The sequence below is a fragment of the Thunnus maccoyii genome, chromosome 17 (genome assembly GCF_910596095.1).
Source record: "Thunnus maccoyii chromosome 17, fThuMac1.1, whole genome shotgun sequence".
Classification (NCBI taxonomy): domain Eukaryota; kingdom Metazoa; phylum Chordata; class Actinopteri; order Scombriformes; family Scombridae; genus Thunnus; species Thunnus maccoyii.
The window spans coordinates 30207971-30231526 of NC_056549.1; the positions used below are offsets into that span (position 1 = coordinate 30207971).

Genomic DNA, 23556 nt, shown 5'->3' on the forward strand with positions numbered 1-23556 from the left:
AACTTTGAAGCCGATACCATTAATGCCCTAGGAGGAGATAGCATTTCTTGTGGGTCCAAAATTGGCTCAAAGTCGTACTTTGATGGGCATATTACGGACTTCCTGTTGGATTTAGGTCAGGGGTGTCAGTGTATGATTTGTAGGTCTTTATGAGACAACTAATTGAGTTTTGGCTCAATCTCTCTACGACATTCCTACGGGCTGTGGCAGCCATATTAGCTACATAGGTGGCGCTATAGAGCACATTTTGGCACTTTGGGGGTAAATTATTACATTTTATCAAATTTTTCACCAGACCTGATGTGCGTGCCAAGTTTGGTGAGTTTTTGAACATGTTTAGGGGGTCAAATTTAGGTCTGAAGTGGCGAGATAATAAAGAAAGAAAGAAAGAAAGAAAGAACGAACAGATACAGAACAGATACAAGAGGGTCTTCGCCCCTTTGGGGCTCGGGCCCTAAATATATTTTCTATTATTTTTCCTAAGTCAGCGGTCGTGTGTGTTTTGTGTGGCCTAGAGGTCTTTTCTCCTTGTAGAGGTATTATATTTTTCTCTTTTGAATTAGCCTGTTATTAGGGCCTGAGCCCCAAAGGGGCGAAGACCCTCATGTATCCGTTTTGTTTGTTTGTTTGTTTCTTTCTTTCTTTATTATTCCGCCACTTCTGCTGTGGCTCAGGAGGTAGAGCAGGTCGTCCACTAATCGAAAGATCGGCGGTTCGATTCACTCCTCCAGTCCACAATGCCGATGTGTCCTTGGGCAAGATACGTAACCCCAAATTGCTCCTGATGGCCGTGCCATCAGTGTATGAATGTGTGTGAATACACTGATGGGCAGGTTCGGACCTTGCATGGTAGCCCCTGTACCCATTCAGCGTATGAATGTGTGAATGGGTGAATGTGATTTGTAGTGTAAAAGTGCTTTGAGTGGTCGGAAGACTAGAAAGGCGCTATACAAGTACAGTCCATTTACCATTTACTTCAACCCTAAATTTGACCCCCTAAACATGCTCAAAAACTCACCAAATTTGGCACACACATCAGGTCTGGTGAAAAATTTGATAAAATGTAAAAATTAACCCCCAAAGTGTCAAAATGTGCTAGATAGCGCCACCTATGTATCTAAAATGGTGGCCATGGCCCGTAGGAATGTCATAGAGAGATCGAACCAAAACTCAATTATTTGTCTCAACAAGACTTACAAATCATACGCTGACACCTAAATCCAACAGGAAGTCCACAATACACCCATCAAAGTACGACTTTGCGCCAATTTTGGACCCCCAAGAAACGCTACCTCCTCCCAGGGCGTTAATGGTATCGGCTTCAAACTTTAATACATGACTTATCACACTGTGCTGAACAGAAGTTATTAAACCAATAGGGAGGCAATCCCTGGGCATGGACTTTGTGCCAAACTGAGGCGTCTGACATCTAAACTATAAGACAGATTTTTAATGTAAGATTTGGCCATAGTCATGGGATTTATGAGGATATTTCACAAGAGGAGTACTCTGAAATCCTTCTCTCTAGCTGAGAGGGAAAGGGAGGGAAGAAAGTGGGGGGATGGGTGTCACGGTTGAATGGAGGTCTTTTTTGAAGGATACAGCAGAAAGATCTATATACATACAGCACATTATATACAAATTTTGTATGAAGTTTGGTGTTATTATCATTTATTTTACAATAATTATGAGTCTTATATGTATAATTCAGTGGTGGGGTTGACCTATGAGGGGAAGGGAAAAAATGGAGTGAGAGTGACCGTTAAGTGATAAAGTGCTGCGGAAAAATAAAATCAAAACTAAAATTTGTAGCTCTGTACTGCAGTTTTTCCTTTATTAGGGCCCAAGCACCTAGCGGTTCACTCACACTCTCCCTTCAAATATATGAGTATTTTTCTGTGTCCAGCTGCAGTTACTTATTGTCTCTACACACCTGACAGCACACAAGTCTTTACTTTTCTAAAAATAAACTTGATCAAAATTAGGAAATTATTTGGTTTTACACACACACTCATCAAGAGTTTTCAGTTTACTAATTGAAATTCAAGTGAATGGGCCTAAAACTTGCATAATTTTGATGCCACAGGTGTGAGCAAGGCAGACATGTCTCACCCTGCAGAAAATTCTCATCCTCGCACTGTTGAGATTTGATGCTTCGCCATGACAGAGGAAGTTGCTATAACTTTATTGTACATGCTCCAGTCTGCATCAAACTTTACATGTTTGATAAGAGTCCGGCCTGAACACGTCTACATGACAATATTCCATCAGTGATGCACACTGGCTGAATAGCGCCCCCTACGAAATTTCAGCGAAGCAGCCCCAGCAGCAGGAATAATAGCGGACAAAGGAAGTGATGTTTAACTCTTTCTTGCATTGTCTGAAAACAGCCCGGGTCTGAAGACATCTACATACCCGTGACAGAAGCCCTTCGATTGCGTCGTGGCCCGACATGCGCAGAGGCGCGAGGGCCCATTCAACGCTGCTTGCAGCTTTAATTTCTATACTATTTTTGAATTTCATATCAAATTTGGTTTAGCTTCAGTTTAATTTTCAGTAGTTTGTTTTTATTAGTCTTGTTTTTATCACAGATTGTTGGAGAGCTTATCAAAGACTGTCACAAGATGGTTCCATCCATTATCATGTCAACCATAGGCGACACTTTGTGTATCCACAGACAGGGTCTCATACACAACATATTGAGAGAGCCTGGTGTTCTGTACTGCTTCAGGGGGAACCGAACGGCCACAGCTCATAAGATGAACCTCAGATTCATCAAGTGGAACCACCAGTTGGCCAAAAAACATGATGGAGTGGTTGGATGCCTTTTTAAAGACATCAGAGTGTTAAGATGTATAAGATGTAAAAGTAGCACAACACAAATGCTGTGTTTTCATATCAGAAATGAATTTCTTTGTTAATGTATTGTCTCAAAATATAAAAGTGACATTTGTTGAGTGGTGTGAAGACATTATTATCAGGCCTCGATAAGCAAGCAAGGACTTTTAAAATGGGCAATTTGTAACTTGATTTTTGATTATGAAGTTGTATTTGTTGATAACTAGCAATTTATGGTGGCTCAATTTTTTTAAAAAAAGGATATTTAGGAAATTTCTTACAAGGTTGGACTGATCTGCTGAAATTATACAGAAATGGGTGAAAATGTAAATGTAAATGTAAATCATACTTCAATTTACTGGCCTGCAGAAGTTAAGCAGAAATTACTCGGAAATTAAGCTGCAACATTGGACTTCAATTTAGGGGTCCACTCAGTAGAAATTAGACAGAAACTAGTTGCAAATTAAGCTGCTATAATCCACAAAAGTTCCTGCTGTTGTTGCTGTTTGTTGCTGCTAGTCATGTATCTATTGTTGTTGTTGTTGCTGTTCTGCTTCTCTGTGTGTCCTTACTACTACTCTGTGTGTCCTACCTACTTACTAATTACCACCCAATTACCATGAAATTTGTGGACCCGTAAAATGAAGTGTTACCCAGTGTCAAACCTTGCTATTTACAATTCTTACCAGATTTACAACTATCAACCAGGTCATCCTCCAAAACCACCACCATAGAACGAGGAATACTGCCCACTGACAGCCTCTGCACCTGTGGGTTGGGGAGTGATTTTAATTCAAAAATTAATTGTTTAGTAATTAGAAAATGTGAGGATCACATGTGTGATTGCCCTACTTGCTCTTGTATCTTGATCTCCTGGTAGTCCCTGCAGGCAGCAGGCTCAGATCCTCCAGACAGATGGCTAAACTTGGTTGAGTTACAGCCATCAGGATTAGGACAGGCCATCGGTGGGACAAAGGTATAGAACTGGTCAAAATCGGCCTTCACCTTGAAAACATGGCGACACTTTGCGCAAATGTAATCACGCTTGTGCTCCAGGACCTATGAGAGGTGGAGAAGGCACTGATTCTTGCAACTCAAACCAAAAAAATGAAGAGAGGATGACATTCACATATAACTAGACATTAAGCTCCAATTGTTCAGTGAAAGAGCTACAGCAGACAGATCATTTTCATTTTCCATTTTAAGTGAGTCATTTGAATTACAAAAGATTATTGTTCTCACATTGAGGACTGGAAGGAGCAACCTCTTGCTAAGCCAGAAAAACTAAAATCTTTATTCAAATTTTAAATTCATGCTCAAATTCACAGATAATTCACAAATTTAATATTTTCTTCCTACTCAAAAGCAAAAAGCTCAAAACATGATTCAAACATATATTAAGGCCTGTATCAGGCTCTACTATGTGACCAAAAGAAAAAAATGCAAAAACAACAACAAACAAACAGAACACAAAGAAAGAATATTTAGTCAACAAAAATGAATTCTGGTATCAAGAGCACTGTCCTTTACTGTCTAAGCGTTGACTTATGTTCTATTCCGGTGTGTTTTAGTATTATAGTATGGTTACATTGTCTGACCTATTAATCAAGATCATTTCAACTTTTTTTCTATTTAGAATTCATAAGCTGTAAATAAACATTATTAAATGTTTAAATCACTATAAAACACAGCAGCGTAGTGGTAGACATATTTAAGGACATTTTATTTTTTATTAATGTGTTAACAACTATAACTCCTTATGAAGCAGCCATTACTGGTGTATTAACACTTAATTTCAAACAAAGTTTGATAACAAAGTATAACATTGGTAATGATATATCTTCAGTAGTTTTAAATGCATTTATAAACCATTTTCAACTGCTTTGCCCGCAGTCTCCCATCCACCAGGTATGTTTTACACAATTACAGCACGCTGGTTAGGCTAAAAGGAAATTGTTGCAAACAAGCTAAAATGAAAGTTGTCTGTATGTAGCCTGTTCATATTAGTTTGCCACGTATCTTTAAACTAGTCTCATTCTTCTGAACTTAGCTACAGGCTAAGATGGCAGCCCCTTCTCCCTCTACCAGCGGTACCTGCAAGCAGTGAATCCACATCTGCGGCAGAGGGAGGAGGACAGAGGACAGGATGAATGACTGATAGCGGACAGGAAGATTTATTTTATTGACATGTTAGATTTTTTTCCAGTGAGATATTATTGAGTTTATATAATGACTTCCCTGTTGTAAATATCACTGTTGCTCACTGTCTCCTCATTAACTAATGGATTATACATGAATTATAACCACTAATGATAAAGAGTTACCAACTTGTTCTGCACATGTAATAAAAAACAGCAGTTTCATTAAGTTTACTTAAAAAAGCAAATTGTTGAAAACTAAATAAATTGTGCCATGCTGTTACCTTGGCAACACTGGTGCGTATGACAGTACCAGTGACAGACAGGAAGTGTCCTACATCTCTGGATCGTGGAATAGTGTCTCTGGTGAGCTCTGGACATACTGGCAGACCTGGACACACAATTGAGAGTCAATAAACAACAGAAAAGTCAAGGAAATTCAACAGGCAAATAAGCAAGCTGCAAACACAAAACTATGCAATCTCCAAAAACATGCAACCAAGAGAGGAAACATATCATATCAGTCACAGGGAGACAAAAACATAAGCCTTAATAGTCCAGGTCATATGTGAAAATTATGTTCACTTTATCATAAAAGCATGAAACTTGGCACACTTGTACAGTTTTGGGCCCTGAACGTTTTCAGAAATATAGCCATCTCAAAAACACTTTGTGGCGGCCATTTTGCTCTCCACAATAACCTAATTATGTATTTTGCACTATATCACCAGAACCAAACATGATAACACAGAAAACGTGATGTCTACCCCCATGTTTTGATGGTCAAGGATTACAATAATACCATATACAACATCAGTAACTGTTCTGGTGAATAGTTAATGGTGAATTCAGTAATGTTGTGAAAAGGATTATAATGAAATTGCAGTATCTGGGAAGATGCAGAATGACATTTCAAGTATAATTCATGTAATCTTTAATTTACAATAACTCTCTGGGTTATTATATTAATGTCCACAAGGGGGAAGCATTGCCTGTCAGATCCATGATGGGAACCTGGAAAACTTCTTCAAACTAACACTAACATGCACACTCACATGCACTCACATGCACTAACATGCACTTGCCGACTGGACCAGCTATCAGAACAAAGAAAATAGAAGCTTGGATAACAACACATACGGAGGGAGTGTGACTTCATTCTCTGCTCAGGATGCCATCACTCCACTGTATCTTTACATAGCAAATACTTGTTTGCTGCTATATTGATGTTCAAATTGTCATATATTGGACATTAAAGCTTTTAAAACTTTACACAACATGCATGCAACAGACACGATATTATAAAGTCTAGCCTAGGTATTCTGATACTGTGATTTCCTTCTCACAGCATTAATGAATTCACCATTAACTATTAACCTGAACAGTTTATGATGTTGATTATGGTATCATTGTAAACCTTGGCCATCAAAACATAGGGGTAGACATCACTTTTTCTGTGTTATCATGTTTGGTTCAGGAGATATGATGCAATATACATAATTAGGTTATGGCGGAAAGTAAATTGGTTGCCATGGCCACCATGAGGCATTTTTGCGATGGCTCCATTTCTGAAAACGTTCAGGGCCCCAAACTGTACAAGTGTGCCAAGTTTCATGCTTTTATGAAAAAGTGAACATATCACTTCAAATTTGGCAGATATCACCTGGACTATGAGGGATTTTACTCTAAACTCCTTTTACAGTAAGTACCAGCTATGTACTAGTTTCAAGAACCTGTCTGTATCTGATGCTGGTCAATATAACAACTTAAAGCATCAATCTAGAGAGCTGCCGGGGCGACCCCATTTTTTAAGGGAAACACCCTGTTTTAACAGATGATGCTTTATTCATTAAAACAAAGTATACTGCAGAGGAATATATTTCTAAAACCAAAAACTAATACACAGTGCAGGATTTGAGCAACATCTGGTAACATCTGACTGTCATTCCCCATCATAGATGTCTCACCTGTAACGCGGGCATGAAGAGTGAGTCTCATTCTCTGCTCTTTTGTTCTTTGTCCTCCATAGTGCTTGGGAGAAGCAATCTCAGATAATTCCATGGCTGTTTTGTGTAACACTTGGTCAAATATAGCCAGGACATCGTCAGGATAGGCGTTGAAATAGTCCCCAACCTGTGGCAACAAGTAGTACAGATACCATGACATTAGTGCAAACATAGATTAAATTTAGTAAAAATGACATACTGTCCTACAAAATACACACAAACATACACATACACATACACACACATACACATACACACACATACACACACACACTCACTTAGTAGCCACATTACTAGATACACCTGTCTAGGCATACGTAGGAGAAGGGACCGAGGGACAACTTCCAGAAATGCTCACACTGTGTCTACACAGGCTGCGTGGTTAGAGCAGCACATTAGCAGCCCAGCAGCACCAGCTTCAGTCCCCTGACAGTGTCACAGAGGATGTGTTCAAGCACAGTACTGCTGTGTAGGTCACCCAGTTCTGGCAGCACTCAACCCAGTACACAATCACGGGTGACTGTGTACTGGGCAGGAAGGAGGAAGACTTGAAGCATAAAAATACACTTCAGGTTGCAGCTACATCCATGAAGTGCAAATAAAAAAGCATAGTTGATGACTGAAAAACTCCTGTAAATCTTTTTACTTTAATATCTTTGGATAGTATAGTCTCTGTCCTCTTGTGCTTGTAGCATTTCAACATAAGCGAGTGCAACTCTGTACATGCGCAAGTCTCACCTCTTGTGATGACACAATTAGGTGTATTCTCACGAAAATGATGCACTGCTCATAAACATACTACATGAGACAGAATTATGAAGTTATGTGATTCAATTAAAAATCCTTCATAACTCTCATTAACCGAGATAACATCATCAAGTTGTCGCCACAGAGGGCTGCCTCAGTGTGTTGGTGCACATTGTTTTGTTTTATTTTGTTTTGTTTGTAAATTCAGTGTTTTGCCTCGGTACCCAGAATTCTTACACCAGAGAACTTCAGGGAAATAACCCACTTTTCTCGCCTCATCTGAGGAATTACTGGGCATTCTGGTCAAAGGTGCCCTCACCTTCAGCCAGGTAGTGAAACGCAGGTGGAGAGGAAATTGTGCCAGGGTGCTCGTGTGACTCACTGACTTTTCACACTGCTCCAGGGAATATTTCTCTCCAACATACGATTGATGTGCAACAAACTGGAAGAACTTCAGTTGCCGGTGGGGAAAAAATTTGACTTTTCTTCATCTTCCATTTTGTGCTTCATGGAGACATGGCTGTGTGGATCGATACAGGACTCTGGGCTACAGCTTCCTTTCAGAGCGAACTGCAACACAGAACTCTCCAGCAAAACAAAGGGTGTAACAACATGACAGTGATTTTACAGTACTGTTCTCCTGATCTGGAATTTATTTATTTATTTTTTTTTTAAATCAACTGCAAACCTTTCTGCTCCCACCGTGAGTTGGCATCCTTTACATTAGGCATGTAGTCGACTGGTCTAGTAGTTGGTTGATATGCTCTCGTCCAACCAAATTCTCATTGGTCGAATAATCGCCGTGTTACTTTCATAAAGAGAAATGTGCTACATCAATAGCCTTCCAGGATTAATCCATTATTTCCTGCGGCAGGAGGGACGGACTAATAAATTATCTGTGAAAACATGGGTGTATTCAAAACACCCCTGTTGTTTTCACAACAAAAAAACAAAAAAAACAAAAAAAAATTAATGCCAAAAATAACACCAAATATCCATTCATTCAGAAATCAATAGCATTTGGGAGCCTCTGTGCAGCACTGTTCAAATAAGTGAGTCAATGTATGTGTTGTTGCCTAGGAAACTCTCGGTAGCATAGCTCTGTTAAGGAATAGGGCGGTAGTAATATGTTTGCGTTGTTGGGCCTCAACCATGGGGTCGCACAAAGAAAGGCCTACATGTAGACTCTGAGGCCTAGCCATGAGGCCGCCTCCTTCCTTTGTTCCCCTGAAATGAAGGAACAGCGCCAAAATGCTGCTCACAAACTCCATTTCCAATAATGCTTTGCAAGTTCGCGCCTAGGTGCTAAACAGGAAACGGTCTCAACAGTCTCTCATTGGTAGAGACACTCCTGCACAGAGGAGTGTCGTGATGACACAGCCGTGACATCACCGCCCCTTTAAAAACTGAAGGCACACAGAGAAACATGCACTCCATTTTGAACTGAGCTGAGGGGATGTTCTGTCCCTCTGTGAGCCAGTTTCACTAAAGGAGGTAACCCGTTCACATGTTTTTTCCCCCCACTGCCTGGAAGACTCTCCCCTCGCTGGACAAGACGAGACTTCACCTGTGTTCAACCGAACACCATTACCAGATCCAAGAGAGACCGCTTCTGCAACCAGTGCTCTCATTTCCCTGCAGAAGGAAGAAAAGGATTTTTCTTAAGGAAGACGTAGATAATTTCTCTGCCCCGCTCCTCTTCAACTGAGTCGACTCTGCTGTTCTCCACCATGCTGTTGAGAATCAGCTGTCATGAGACCTGCCTACAGAGCGCAAGGACGGCACTGTCAGCATCCGAGCCAAGGAACTGAGCCGGACCGAAAGACGGTCTTAACTCACACCCTGCTCGCTTTGTAAAGCGACCAAGTAAGAGGTCTGGAAGGAAGTCTGGGCAGAGACAGTTGTTAGCGTTTAGATTCTTAAGCTTTATTGCTATTTTGTTGTGTGAACTGTCGCCTAGTCGATTTGTTCTGCTGTACTCCAAGGAGTATTTAAAGTTTGCTGCCTATTTAGTTGTGTCTGCATCGCTAGACTGTTTTTGTGTTTGTCCCGCTCAGGACTACTGCTGTGTTTGTGCCACTGTGAGTGAGAAAGTAAGTTGCTTTGTCAATCAGAAACCAGACAATGTGTGTTTCAGTCTGCCGTCCATACGCATGCTCTCTGTGGACAAAGGTACCGCTTCTCTCCTTCCTCACGGTCGCTTTCTCTCCTCTTTCTTCCCTCTCTTTTGACTAACACATACACACACATGCACATATATACACACATCGCTTTACACATCTGATGGTCAGATAACGTTGGGCAAAGTGCTGCTCTATCTGTCCTTATCCTTCATCAGACATGGCATTGGGTGAGTGCATCTTGCTATTGTCTAGCCAAGACACCGCTGTCACTTCCGCCATTCGGTTCTCGCATGACGTGACTTCCTCCCATAGTCACGTCTGCATTTAAATTTGGACGTCATCACGTCAGATCATGTCGCCATCTTGACACACACACACCTGCATCCATCTGCATGTGTTCAACAATGTACATAGCTGTTCGTGTTTGCTTTGGTAGAATTAGATTTTAGAATAGTTGTTTATTGATCAAAGTATTTATTAACTTTGTTAATTCTGCTAAGCTTAATGGACATTGCTATATCTTTAAAGAGAAATTATTTTGTCATTATTGTGTTTAATATATCATGAAAATTGGCCGATTGTGGGAGTCAGAGGTCAAATTCAACCCTTCTGTTCACCTGTGAATACTGATATCCCTCGGTTATTAGCATTCTAGGCGAACTCTTTTATGGGACTACTTTGTTTGGTCATTGGTCCCAGTTTCCAGGTGGTGCCCCATAATTATTAATTCATATTAGTAATTCTATTAATTTTTATAATCAATAATTATCTCTGATAATTATGGCAGTTCTATTCGCGGCTCCTCCAGTCCGCATATCGATGTATCCTTGGGCAAGATACTTAACCCCAAATTGCTCATGATCGCTGTGTCATCAGTGTGTGAATGTGTGTGAATGATTAGATTTCCTCTGATGGGCAGGTTAGGACCTGACATGGTAGCCCCTGTACCCATTCAGCGTATGAATGTGTGTGAATGGGTGAATGTGACTCGTAGTGTAAAAGCGCTTTGAGTGGTCAGAAGACTAGAAAGGCGCTATACAAGTACAGTCCATTTACCATTTACCATTTTGTCAGTCTGGCAGTAAATGTACAGTACAGGCTACAGTGTGTCAGTTCATAAATGCTGCAGCTTCTCAAGACCAAGAAAAGTCACATCTTTTATTTCCCCAACTGCTGGAAAAGTGAAGGGGGTTAGCTCCAAAGTTAGCAACAATGGGTTAGCCTAATCTGAAGACGCTAAACAGAGAGATAGAGAAAGAAGAACTGTGTGACTAATCGAAGATTATGTATGATTTCAGTCGATCAAGATTTTCCTACTTCATACTGGTCTGTGTTTACATTCTACTGCAGGCCAACGCGCAGGAGGCACAGCGCAAACTTGCTGACCAGATACTGTATGTGGACCAGACAAACCTGCACTCCTTGATTATTGTCCTTGGCGACTTTAACAAAAGGTAATTTAAGCCACAGCCTCCTCAGATATAGATAGCTTATGAAATGCCCAACCAGAGAGGAGAATACTTTGAATCAACGTTACACTATTGTCACAAGTGCCTGTCCCCCGCCCTGTACTGGGCTACTCTGACAATGTTATGGTCCACCTGATCGCTTTATACAGGCAGAAATTAAAACTCTTAGCCTGTAGTGAGGGTATCTACAAAGTGGAACACTGAAGCTGTGGATAACCTATGTGAGTGCTTGGACTGTACTGACTGGAATGTTTTCAGAACTGCCACCAACAGTCTCGATGAGTACACAGAGGCTGTGATGTCCTACATTACCTTCTGTGTGGACATCTGTATACCATCACACACCAGGGTGAAGTACAACAACGACAAACCCTGGTTCATAGCTAAACTCAGATGGATAAGGTTGGAAGAAGTGTTCAGAATTGGGGAAAGGGATAAGTTTAAATAGGCGAAATACAGGTTCAGCAAAGCAATGAAAGATGCTAAACGACTGTACTCTGAGAAACTCAACAACAATTCTCAGCTAATGACTCTGCTTCTGTCTGGAAAGGTCTTAGACAGATCACTAACTTAAAGTTTAAAGCCCCCCACTCCATTAAGGTCTCATGCCTGACCAACAACCTGAACGAGTTCTACTGTTGATTTTAAAGACAAAAGGACAGTCCTGACACCCTTGACTCCAGCCATAATCTCCAGCTCACCTGGGCTGGTGTTCAACCGGCCTTCTTGGAGCACCCCCTGCTCCTCCCTCACCAAATACAACGACTCTCTCTATCCTGGAGAGAGACATTAACAGGCTGTTCAAGAGAATGCCCGCAAAGCAGCCGGACCAGACTCTATCTCTCCCTCAAACCTCATTGCTGATGGGGATCAGACCGCCTGCAGGTGGGAGATTGACCATCTAGTGACTTTGTGTGGTCGAAACAAGCTGGAGCTCAACACTCTAAAGACAGTGGGGATGGTTGTGAATTTCAGAAGGAATGCAGCCCCCGTCACTACTGCTACCTGCAGCAGCTGAAGAATTTCAACCTGCCAAAGGCAATGATGGTGCACTTCTACACCGCCATCATTGACTCCATCCTCACCTCCATCACCATCTGGTACACTGCTGCAACTGCCAAGGACAAGGGCAAACTGCAGTGTAGCATCTGCTGTGCTGAGGAGGTGACTGGCTGCAACCTGCCATCCCTCCAGGACCTGCATGCCTCCAGGACACTGAGGCTAACAGGAAAGATCAAGGCTGACCCCTCCCACACCTGACAAACATTTTTTGAAATGATCCTCTCTGGCAAGAGGCTGAGATTTGTCAAGACAAAAACCTCAACCCACAAGAACACTTTCTACTCATCTGCAGCCGGCCTCGTCAACAAGGCCTGGAACCCCCACTCTATCTCACCCATAGACATTACACATTATATTAATATTATGAATACAATCTCATAATCTTGTACCTGCACATCTGTGATTTTAGATCTGACAAGGCGTGTAATATTAACACACCTTGTATTATTACTAGTAATAATAATAATTAAAGCTGCAAGCAGCGATGATTGGGCCCTCACAAATTTGTGCATGTTGAGTATGCCACAGTCAAAGGGCTCTTATTGAAGTCATGTAGATGTCTTCAAGCCTTGGGTCTTCCTGGATGTTGCATGAAGGCATTAAATATCACTTCCTGTGTCCACTATTTGGAGCTAGATATGACCCACTAATTAGGCCCTATTCAACCGAATCAGGCGCTGTGGCATTCAGTCGCAGGGTCGAGCGGAGGTGTGTGGGGTTGTGGGTGTGTGTATTTGTGCTCTAGAATGTAACCTCTCTCTCTCTCTCTGGTGCTCTTTTTCTCTCTCTTTCTCTTGTCTTTCAAAATGAGTCGGGAAGCCATCAGAAAAGTCTAACTTAACTTTTAACATTATCAAACAAAGAGAAATGTCCTCCCCTCACTTAATAACGTCTTTGTACTCCCTCATGGCAGAGTTTACAACTCTGATCAGTCTGATCTCTAGCTGTGATTGGTCACCGCAGCCTTCAGCCGCAGTCAAGTGCAGTGCTGCAGCAGCCAAAACAGCCGCAGCCGAAACACACTACCCCCATCCAAATGAACGGGAGGACTGGCGTTTTCGCAGCACTACCTGATTTGGTCTGAATACAGCCTTATACATCACGTTGCTATCTATCATGTGTAAACCACACCATGTGAATTCCATGTAAATCAGATGATGTTTGTCATATAGTTTCATTCCATGAAAACTAAAAAGCTTTGCAATTTAGCAAAAAAAAAAAAAAAAAAAAAGGTCTTTAGACATTACCTGGGTAAGTCCAGGTCAATTCAATCTGGCAACTTTGACTTGTCATATTTCCCTTAATATAGGTCATAGAGAAATGGTTCTCAAAGGTAACAGTGTTATGAGTGATTACAAGGATGTTCCGTGGGATATAAAAAGCTTTGCAATTCAGCATCTTTAAGGTCTTTAGATTTAACCTTTACTCACAATACTTACTAATTCAAACATAGGTACAAAGTTTCATGAGTTTTGTATCCTAAAGGCCTCAAACATGTGTTTGTAAAATGAAGATTAACACACGAAATCCAAAATGGCTCACTTCCTGTTGGGTGAAAAAACATGTATTATGTCGATAATGATAGGAGCAATGAATGCACTGAATTTCATGCACATCAAAGAAACTTTGTTCCAAAATGGCCCTGTGTTTGGGGCCGCTATGGAGCCCCCTGGCAACACTCGAGTCCAATCACTACTGACTTTGCAATTTTCGCCAGTTCTGATGTGTATACCAATTTTTGTGAATTTTCAAGCATCCTAAGACCCTAAAAAATGCAATAGCATACTATAATAATAATAATAGTAATAATAATCCCCTAAAAAACAATAGGTTCCTTGCACTTTCAACGGTCCCTGGCACTTTTGTGCTCGGGCCCTCATAATAAGCTCTACAAAAACAAGAGGTTCCTTGCGCTTTCAGTGCCAAGGACCATTGGGCCCCTGGCACTTTCGTGCTCGGGCCCTAATAATCTTTAGAAAAACAATAGGTTCCTTGCACTTTCAGTGCTTGGGCTGTAATAATAATCCTAATAAATACAATAGGGTTCCAGCAGCTTTGCTGCTTGGACCCCTAAATATCCTGATTTACTGCCTGTTACTTCTATTTTTTTGAATACAGTAGAATGTTTTGAATTATGTTTCCATTACCTCCATGTTGGCTTCAAACAATGTCATTGCATTAACAACAACAGGGTGATGGGTCTCATCCTTAGTATCTTCAATGAGCTGGTAAATGTCACCATGATGATGCTCTGTCACATAGGTTTCAAACACCCGACCAATCAGGGCCTGCTGCTCTGTGCTTATCAACATAGTGAAGTGATATGATCTCCTGGAAGAAAAGAAATGAACAATACAACGATCAGGGTTTGACATTTCTATGGTGTGAGAACGTACAAATGTCATGCTAATTGGAGTTAAACAATAATCAAAAATTAAGGCTGCAAGTAGCAATAAATGGGCCCTCGCAACTTGCATGCGATGGAGGGAACGGCAGCTGTGGTATCACTGTGTTTTGACATGGCTCCAACACTGTGAATGGGTAAAATATTTCCTGCGTGCAGTGCATGGCGCTGGAGATGACATAGGCTATAGGAAACTGCGAAAAAATCTGATGAACTATTGTATTTATTTATTGATTGGGACAGTGCGCAGTTTTAAACATAAATGATGCACTGCACCGGAGTTAGCTCAAAACTAATTTACATCCGCAGTCCCCCTAAATCAAAACATACAACTGCACAACGACAAACAGTTCAAAGCAAAAGACACACAGAACACATACAAAATACAAAGCTACACACAACAGCACATCACATTCACCCACAATGTCAATTAGAAATTAATAATGTGAACTTGTCAAATTAAAAGTAAGTCTACCTGCGCTAATAAGAAGACCATAGATAAAGTTTAGACTCAAGTGGTCACACAGCTGATTGGTGTTTAGTAGATTTTTGGTGTTTAGTAGATTTTTTTAATTTGGCATTGAATGTATTGATTGAACTACAGTTCTTCATATCATCAGGTAGGGCATTCCAATGAGTTGTGGCTTTCACAGAGAAAGCTGACTGCACAAATGCAGTGCGACGAAATGGTATGGTACAATCTTGTATAGAGGATATTCTGGAGGATCTAATAGAACTTACTGAGTGAGTATACAAAAAGTCACATAGTGGAAGAGGGGCAAAACCATTTAAAATTTTATAAACTAGGCACAAATTTGAAAATAATCTAAAATTCTCAAAGCTCAGTAAATTGTATTTCTCTAGTACCCTGCAGTGATGGAAATGCATTGGCTTTTTGTCCAGAGTTTTCAGAGTTTGTATGTATAAGAACTCAAGAGGTTTTATGGCTGTTTATCCAGCCTGCCCCCAACATGTGATGCAATAAGATATATGGGAAAGAATCATAGCATGCATAAATATCTTGGCTGCATCCAAAGACAGACAGTTTTTAATATGTATAAAATTTGCTAAATTATACGTTATGGTTTTAACCCTGTTGTAACATGTTTCTTAAAATTCAAATTTAGATCCAGTGTCACACCAAGATGTTTAAAATCAGTAACTATGTCAATTTTTCACCTTTGATGAAAAGATCAGCGTTGTACCATAGTTTTAGAGAAAACATACCTTTAGTCTTGTTTACATTTATACTCAGACATGATTGATCAAGCCAATGTGTGATCCTTTCAAATGCAATTGTTACCTTAGCAGCAGCTAACCCAGCCGTTTTTTTGTACACAATGGTGTCATCTGCATACATTTGTAGTTCTACATCATGACACTGTAGGAGATCATTAATATATAGGCTAAATAATAGGGGACCCAACACTGACCCTTGTGGAACAACCATTGTGCACTTCATGTGTCATTTAGGTTCACTTCCTGTTGCTCATAGGCAACACTACATAAGTGAAATACTGCAGCGATACATTTACCAGCGGGCAACTGACCTGGATTTACATTTTCATGAATATTGCACTTTGCATGTAGCAGATAATTATCACTTCCTGTGTTCAATATGTGGTGCTAGAGAACACCTCCTAAGTATATGTCATGTTGTTGTATCATGCGTAGACCACACCATGTAAATTTCATGTAAATTGGATGACTTTGTTAAATTACAATGCCTGCAAATGGCAAAAACAGAGCAAAAATTGCTCTGTTTTTAAATTTTGTTATTTCAAAATGGCTGACTTCCTGTTTAGATTTATGGTATGTTTATATATATTTATGATATATTTACATATGGCTCCAAGAGGCTTTTTTGTGCGTCTGGACATGATACATGTGCCCTGTGAATTTCATTTTTCTACGTTAATCTAGAAGGCAGGGCTTCAATTTTGAAATTTTCAAGGGGGCGCTGTTGAGCCATTGAGGAGTTTAACTGGTGTCACACCAGACGTGTCTGTCAAGTTTTGTGACTGTAAAGCCATCCCTTGCCCCTCAAACACAGCATTGTACTTTGCGGCGAACAATGCATCGCCATGGCAACAGCTTTCAGTGAAAACTCAAAAGCTTCAGGAGTTATTATCACCAAGGTCTTACATCTTAGCTGAGTCAATTTCAGGTGCATCGGCCAAATTTACTAGGAATAGTAATTAGACAAAGTATGACGCATGTTACTTCATAGCGACAGTAGGTGGCACTATGACTGTCACTAAATATGGGCCTGTACATGTCTTAAGACCAGGACTCTTGAAAAACATATGAAATTTGGAAAAGATCAGACCATGTGGAGTCGGGTCATAAGGCTTTGAAATTTCATGGCGAGACATCGAAATTCGCAGTGTCATCATGGCAACACCTTTTGACAGAGAGTCACCTACTTCAGAATATACAATTTCCAAGGCCTTAAGAATATTCTGAGTTAATTTGAGGTGGATCCACTCACCGTGCTACCCACAGGGTGTCAAAGTGTAAAACATGTAACTGCCTGATGCCAGTAGGTGACACTATGACTCAGATCCCGTATTGACACATGGATCTGTTCAGGGAGGGACTCTTTTCAAGCACAAAAGGTTTGGGTCTCATAGGATCATGTATGCCGGAGTTATGTCCATTTCAATTTTCATGGCAAAGGATCGAAATTCAACGCCCAGCCACGCCCCCCCAGGAATGTTGAAAACTCACAATTTTAATAACTTTTCATCTCCAAGGTCTGGAGACGATGCTGACTGAATTTGAAGTTGCTGAGGTCAAATCTCTAGGAGAAGTTCGTTAAAGTATGCAGGCTGGAAATGGCAAAATCTGCGTCAAAATCACAACTTTAATCCAAAATGACAGACTTCGTGTTGGACTTGGGGTATGACTCCAAGAGACTTTTTGGTGCGTCTGATCATGATACATATACATACCAAATTTCATTCTTCTACGACAATCCGTATCGAGGGGCTTAATCTTAATTTTCTAGGGGGTGCTATCGAACCATTTTGCCACACCCATCCACAAGACCCATAAAATATTGAATTGTCCACCACTTGTGGAGAACATGCAAACTTTGAAAAGTTTTCGAGAATGTTTAGGCCCTCAAAAATGAGTTTTTTTGGGAAAAATAATAATGAAAGCTGCAAGCAGCGATGAACAGGTCCTCGCACCCTTGCGTACGTCAGGGCACGGCACAGTCAAAGGGCTTCTGTCACAGGCATGTAGATGTCTCCAGACCTGGGCTGTTTTCAGACAGTGCAAGAGGAGATTAACATCACTTCCTTGGTCCACTATTTTGCCTGCTGCTGGGGCTGCTTCGTTGCAATTTCGTAGGGGGTGCTATTCAGCCAGTTTGCATCACTGATTGAATATTGTCATGTAGACGTGTTCAGGCCTGGACTGTTATCAAACATGTTAAATTTGGTGCCGACTGGAGCATTTTCACTAAAATTAAAGCAATTTCCTCTTTCATGGCAAAACATCATAACTCAACGCCACGCCAACACGTTTCAACGATAGGTAGATCTTTTGATAACTATATATTCCAATCAAAGAGTTGTAATTGTTAGTATGATTTTTATCTGACCCTATATTCTTTACTGATTTTGGGTGTTGGACATGTGACATAAACATTCCAGAGTCTGCATGTCACCTTAGGTAATATGGTATAGCCCTTCGGGGGGACCTTAGAAATACAAACAATGGATCCATGGTCAAGTTTGGAACTGGTTCAGATGTGGTATGTTGTGACACATAATATGTTGTGAGGTAGCTGTCAATTACTTGATGGATGGCTCCCAACTGACCTAGTGCCCATGGAAAACCTATGTTATTCATGTGATAAGATACAGATGTGTAACCCCATATAGCTATGCCCCGACAGTGGTATGTTGCCCAGACCATCTTTGTACATGGAATGGACCCGATGGCCATCGTCTAATAAACGTCTACAAAATAAGAACTTCGTCAGCTCTTCCTTTGAACGATATCATCACACATCCTTCCTTTCAGTAATAATAATAATAATAAAAATAATAATTCCTTTGGATAAAAGAGGGCTTCGCGCTGGTCAGCGCTCACGCCCTTATTAAAGCTGCAAGCAGCATTGAACGAGCCCTCGCACCTCCGTGCACGTTAGGCTGTGCAGTGCAATCAAAGGGCCTCTGTCACGAGCATGTAGATGTCTTCAAACTCGGGCTGTTTTCAGACAGTGCAAGAAGGAGATAAACATCACTTCCTTTGTCCACTATTTTTCCTGCTGCTGGGGCTGCTTCACTGAAATTTCATAGGGGGCGCTATTCAGCCAGTTTGCACCACTGATGGAATACTGTCATGTAGACATGTTCAGGCCAGGAGTCTTATCAAATAGTAGGCTATGTTTAGTTATTAGTAATAATTCCTAATTACCTGAGATAATTATGAATTAAGAAACTGAGAAATTATTAAATTGAATTAACGAGGGGCACCACTCGGAAACCGGGACCAATAACTAAACTGTAAAGTAGTCTTATAAACAAGTTGTTCAATTAGGGGAGCTAATACCTGAAATATCAGTACCACTAAGTGAACAGTGAAGGTGAAAGTCCGAGGCTTGACTATCTCAATCAGCCACTTATCACAATAAAATATGCACAATGACAGAAAGACTTCTCTTTAAAGTTATAAACGGTATTTATTAATCTCCACAAGAACCAACAAAGTCAACAATTGTCTCAATTAATAAACACTATGCTACCAACTAATACCAAGTGAAAACACACATAAAACAGCAGCTGTGTAAAGTCAAACAGGTAAACAAAGCATGTGGGAGTGTGTGTGTGTGTGTGTGTGTGTGTGTGTGTGTGTGTGTGTGTGTGTGTGTGTGTGTCACAAGATAGCCAACGTGATCGAGCCAGGTGACGGTGCACATGATTCAAGATGGCGCGGCTTCCAGGGGAAGTCACGTCATGCGAGAACTAACCGGCGGAATGACGCCACAGAGTTCCGATTAATGGCAGATAGCGCCGAATGGTGGTTGGTGGCGTTTCTGCACACACGTGTCTGATGGCGGATAACACAGGAACAAAGGGGGCACTATGTTCTACGTTATCTGACCATCAGATGTGTGGGAAAACGTGCGTAATTAGGTGGATGTGTAGGTGTGTGAGTGTGTGTCTATGTTAGTAAAAGAGAAAGGGAAAGAAGAGGGAAGACCGACTCTCTGTACCGCAACCGTGAGAGCAGAGCAGTGGTTGCTTTATCTGCAGAGAACACTCATACGGACGGTAGTCTGTACGCACATTGTCTGGTTGTGAACTGACAAAGAAACTTACTTTTCACTCGCGGTGGCACAAACACAAAAATCCGGAACGGGATAAACAAACAGTCTAGTGCAGTGAACACAACTAAACAGGCAACAACTTAAAATATACTCCACAGGGTATAGCAGCAAACGGGACTCGGCGGTCCATTGAAAACACACAACAGTACAAGCAAAAAGCTTATAAACACACAATAGTACAACCACTAAGCTTATAAACACACAAATCTAATATCTCTGCTCAGACAACCTCTTACTTGTGTTGCTCTCCAAAGCAAACCGGTGTGTGTGTGTGTGTGTGTGTGTGTGTGTGTGTGTGTGTCAGAGTCCATAAATGGGATCCAGAAACGGTGCCATCCTTGTTCCTGGAGGCTGACGGTGTTGGTTTCTTTGCAGGGCAGCGAAGAAACGCAGGATGGTCAAGTCAGTCAGTAGAGAGCGGGGCGTAGAAGTTATCCGCTTCTCCGTGAAGAAACTCTTTTTTCCTTCTGTAGGTAACGGTGACAGTGTTGTGCTGAAACAACAGTCTCTTGCGTATCCGTTAAAAGTGTTCCGGCAGACAAGGGTCGAAGTCTCGTCTTGTCCCGTCCAGCGAGGGGGAGAAGCTCCAAAGAAAAAGGGGAATAGGCACACATGTACACTTCCTCTTCAACAGTAATCTGGCTTGAGTTATGCAAGTTTTGATCCCATTCACCTGCATTTCAATTAGTAAGTTGAAAACTCTTGATGAGTTTGTGTGTAAAACACATTAATTTCCTTATTTTCATCAAGTCTATTTTTAGAAAAGTAGAGAATTTTAACCCACATGACCTGGTCAAAGTTTGATTGAAATGTGTAATGTGAAATGAGTGTGAGCAAACCCACACCTTTTTTAATATTTATTGCTTCCACATAGTTTTAGATACAGATTTCATTTGAACTTTAAATGAGTCACGAGAGTTTGACCTACAAATCTTGAATTTACATGTTTTTTCTATCTTTTACTGTTTTTGAGATATTAGAGTGTGACTTTTAAAGTCTTTTCTCGCTCCTCCTGTGATTTTATCTTGAGTGTGTATTGCAAAATGTGTCACAGCACTGAGGGAGTCACATGACCAGGAGCAGTTGGAGAGGAGAATGTTAGAGTACGTAGAGTAGTAGAGTTCCGCGTCACCACAGCAACAGCGTATAATGAAAACTCAAGATTTTGATAACTTTTCATCGCAAAAGTCCTTATATGACACTGACCAAATCTGTCCAAATCTGACCAAAAGGCGGTCAGGTTAAATCTCTAGGAGGAGTTCATTGAAATACAGCGAAAGTTTGCACATCCATCAGAACAAGCCCCTCGAAAACAGCTTCATGTTTCATGGTGAATAATGCTTCGCCATGGCAACAGCTTTTGATGAAAACTCAAAAGCTGCACCATTTAGCATCATCAACGTCTTACAACTTAGCAGACCAAATTGTACATGGATATGGTTAACCTACTAGGAGTCAGCGACGGAAATTAGCGGGGGGCAAGGGCAAAAATGCCCCAAGAAATCTCAGGATGCCCCTAAAAACCGTGATCGAGGGGCAGAAATTGCCCCCAAAAATTTGAAAAAAATAATTTTATCTTTACCAGTTTAGGTCAATATCCTAATTCTACATGATGCCATCATTTTATTTTCTTCCAATTCATTTACTTTCAATTGTAACACACAAACATAAATAGTGCTGTTGTTCACACTATGCACTACGATACCTGACAGAGGTGTTGCACTCATGCTGTACCTGCAGTGACGTTTGCTGCCAGGATGGGCCGCTACCTCCTTACAAAAACCCTAACTGCTACAACCGATGAAAGCAACTTAAGTCCCGGGCCGTCACCAACACCACACCAAATGGAAAATAGACTGGCTTGGTGTCGAATAAATGAATAAGACAACTTTCCTCTACTGCAAGGCATGCAGGGCTCACCCACCCAAAAATGGCCTGGAACCACGAAAAAGTAATCACGACTTTATTAAAGGAAGCGAAAAGGTCAAAAAAGTGTTCGGCTCATCGGCACCAAGCCAGCAAACATAATCGATTTGCTTATGATAAGTAATATTAACGCTAACACTAGTGTCTTTTGTCTGGCACGTTAGCCAATATAGTGTATGTAATTTGGCTAAATAACGTTAATGTTAATATAAGTGGGTCTTGCCGCCCGGTTGGGTGATCATTGCAGTTTTACAGAGGCTGTTTTATACTTTCATCTCATATATTCTCATTTTTTTATACAGATATACTGCATTATAGCTGTAAAGGAGATCCGTCACTAAGCCACCTTCGCTCCAAACAAAACTGGCATAATGCCACCGTGTGTGCTTTTACATAGCATCCGGCATGTTGTGTAACACAATAGCATCAGCTCCCTGTCCAGCCATGCCAGCTATCCCGAAGCTTCACACAGACGTCCATCTGGCTGTAACTACCTCCACAGCCAGCTTATTGGAGGAGCAACTCTGCCCCCCACTGCGTGTCCATACCTTTTATACAGAACAGCGAGGCGGAATAAAGGCGCAGCATTCCCGCCTTGAACAGGCTGTGTAAAAAGGACAGCAACTAACATTAATGGGCTCAGTGCACCGAGTGAAATGAGCTTTTATTCCCAAATCTAGAACATATTTTTTACTAACCAAAAAGGCAGTGCTGGATAATCGAGATTATGTTATTTTCATCATGTCATCCTGGTCAAAACCTCAGCAGGGATACATTTGGAGATGAAATAAAGAATGCTAAAAAAAAACTTCATCTGAAGGCATTTCCAGAACTGCATCAATAAAGAAGGAATATTACACTTGTTTAGGCTCTTTTGACAGTACTTGTAGCTACTAGTCTGTAATATTATAAAACTGTGGCATACAACACATCAGACCCACAATGACAACGGTAGACTGGCTTTGACTTGTAGGAGGTCTGAATATGACATTATCCCCCCCACCACTGTAGCCACCACTGTAGCAGGGCCCATGCTCACCAGCCTGGTCACACACTGCTGTGGGATGGCATCCCATTCTTCAACCAGTATTTGTCGCCAGTCAGCCAACGTGGTTGTGTTGGTCACTCTGACATGAACAGCACGCCTAAGCTGATCCCACAAGTGTTCAATGGGGTTGAGGTCAGGACTGCCGACAGGCCATTCCATCCTCTCCACTCCCAAATTCAGGAGGTAGTCTCTGATAAACCTCGCTCTGTGGGGGTGAGCATTGTCATCATGGAGGATAGAGTTTGGTCTCAGACTGTAGAGATATGGGATAGCCACTGGTTGCAGAATTTCATCGCGATATCTCTAGGCATTGAGATTGCCTCCAATGATGACGAGCCTCGTTTTTCCAGTGAGGGAGATGCCACCCCACACCATCACACCGCCTCCACCAAAAGATGTTACTCTATCAGTGCAGCAATCAGCTTAGCGTTCTCCGCATCTTATCCTCATT

At 41.2% G+C, this 23556-nt stretch overlaps 1 protein-coding gene across 1 annotated transcript in view; it reads right to left on the minus strand.

The window, feature by feature from the left end:
• Positions 1-23556, minus strand: part of mcm9 (minichromosome maintenance 9 homologous recombination repair factor) — a 71950-nt gene that overhangs the window by 44461 nt on the left and 3933 nt on the right. Inside the window, exons 2-6 of the mRNA XM_042390235.1 lie at positions 14531-14714; positions 6944-7109; positions 5261-5367; positions 3691-3897; positions 3525-3606 (exon numbers count right to left, since the gene is read on the minus strand). Coding sequence (XP_042246169.1) covers positions 3525-3606; positions 3691-3897; positions 5261-5367; positions 6944-7109; positions 14531-14695 — 727 coding nt within the window. The 5' untranslated portion in view covers positions 14696-14714. The remainder of the gene's footprint in view (positions 1-3524; positions 3607-3690; positions 3898-5260; positions 5368-6943; positions 7110-14530; positions 14715-23556) is intronic.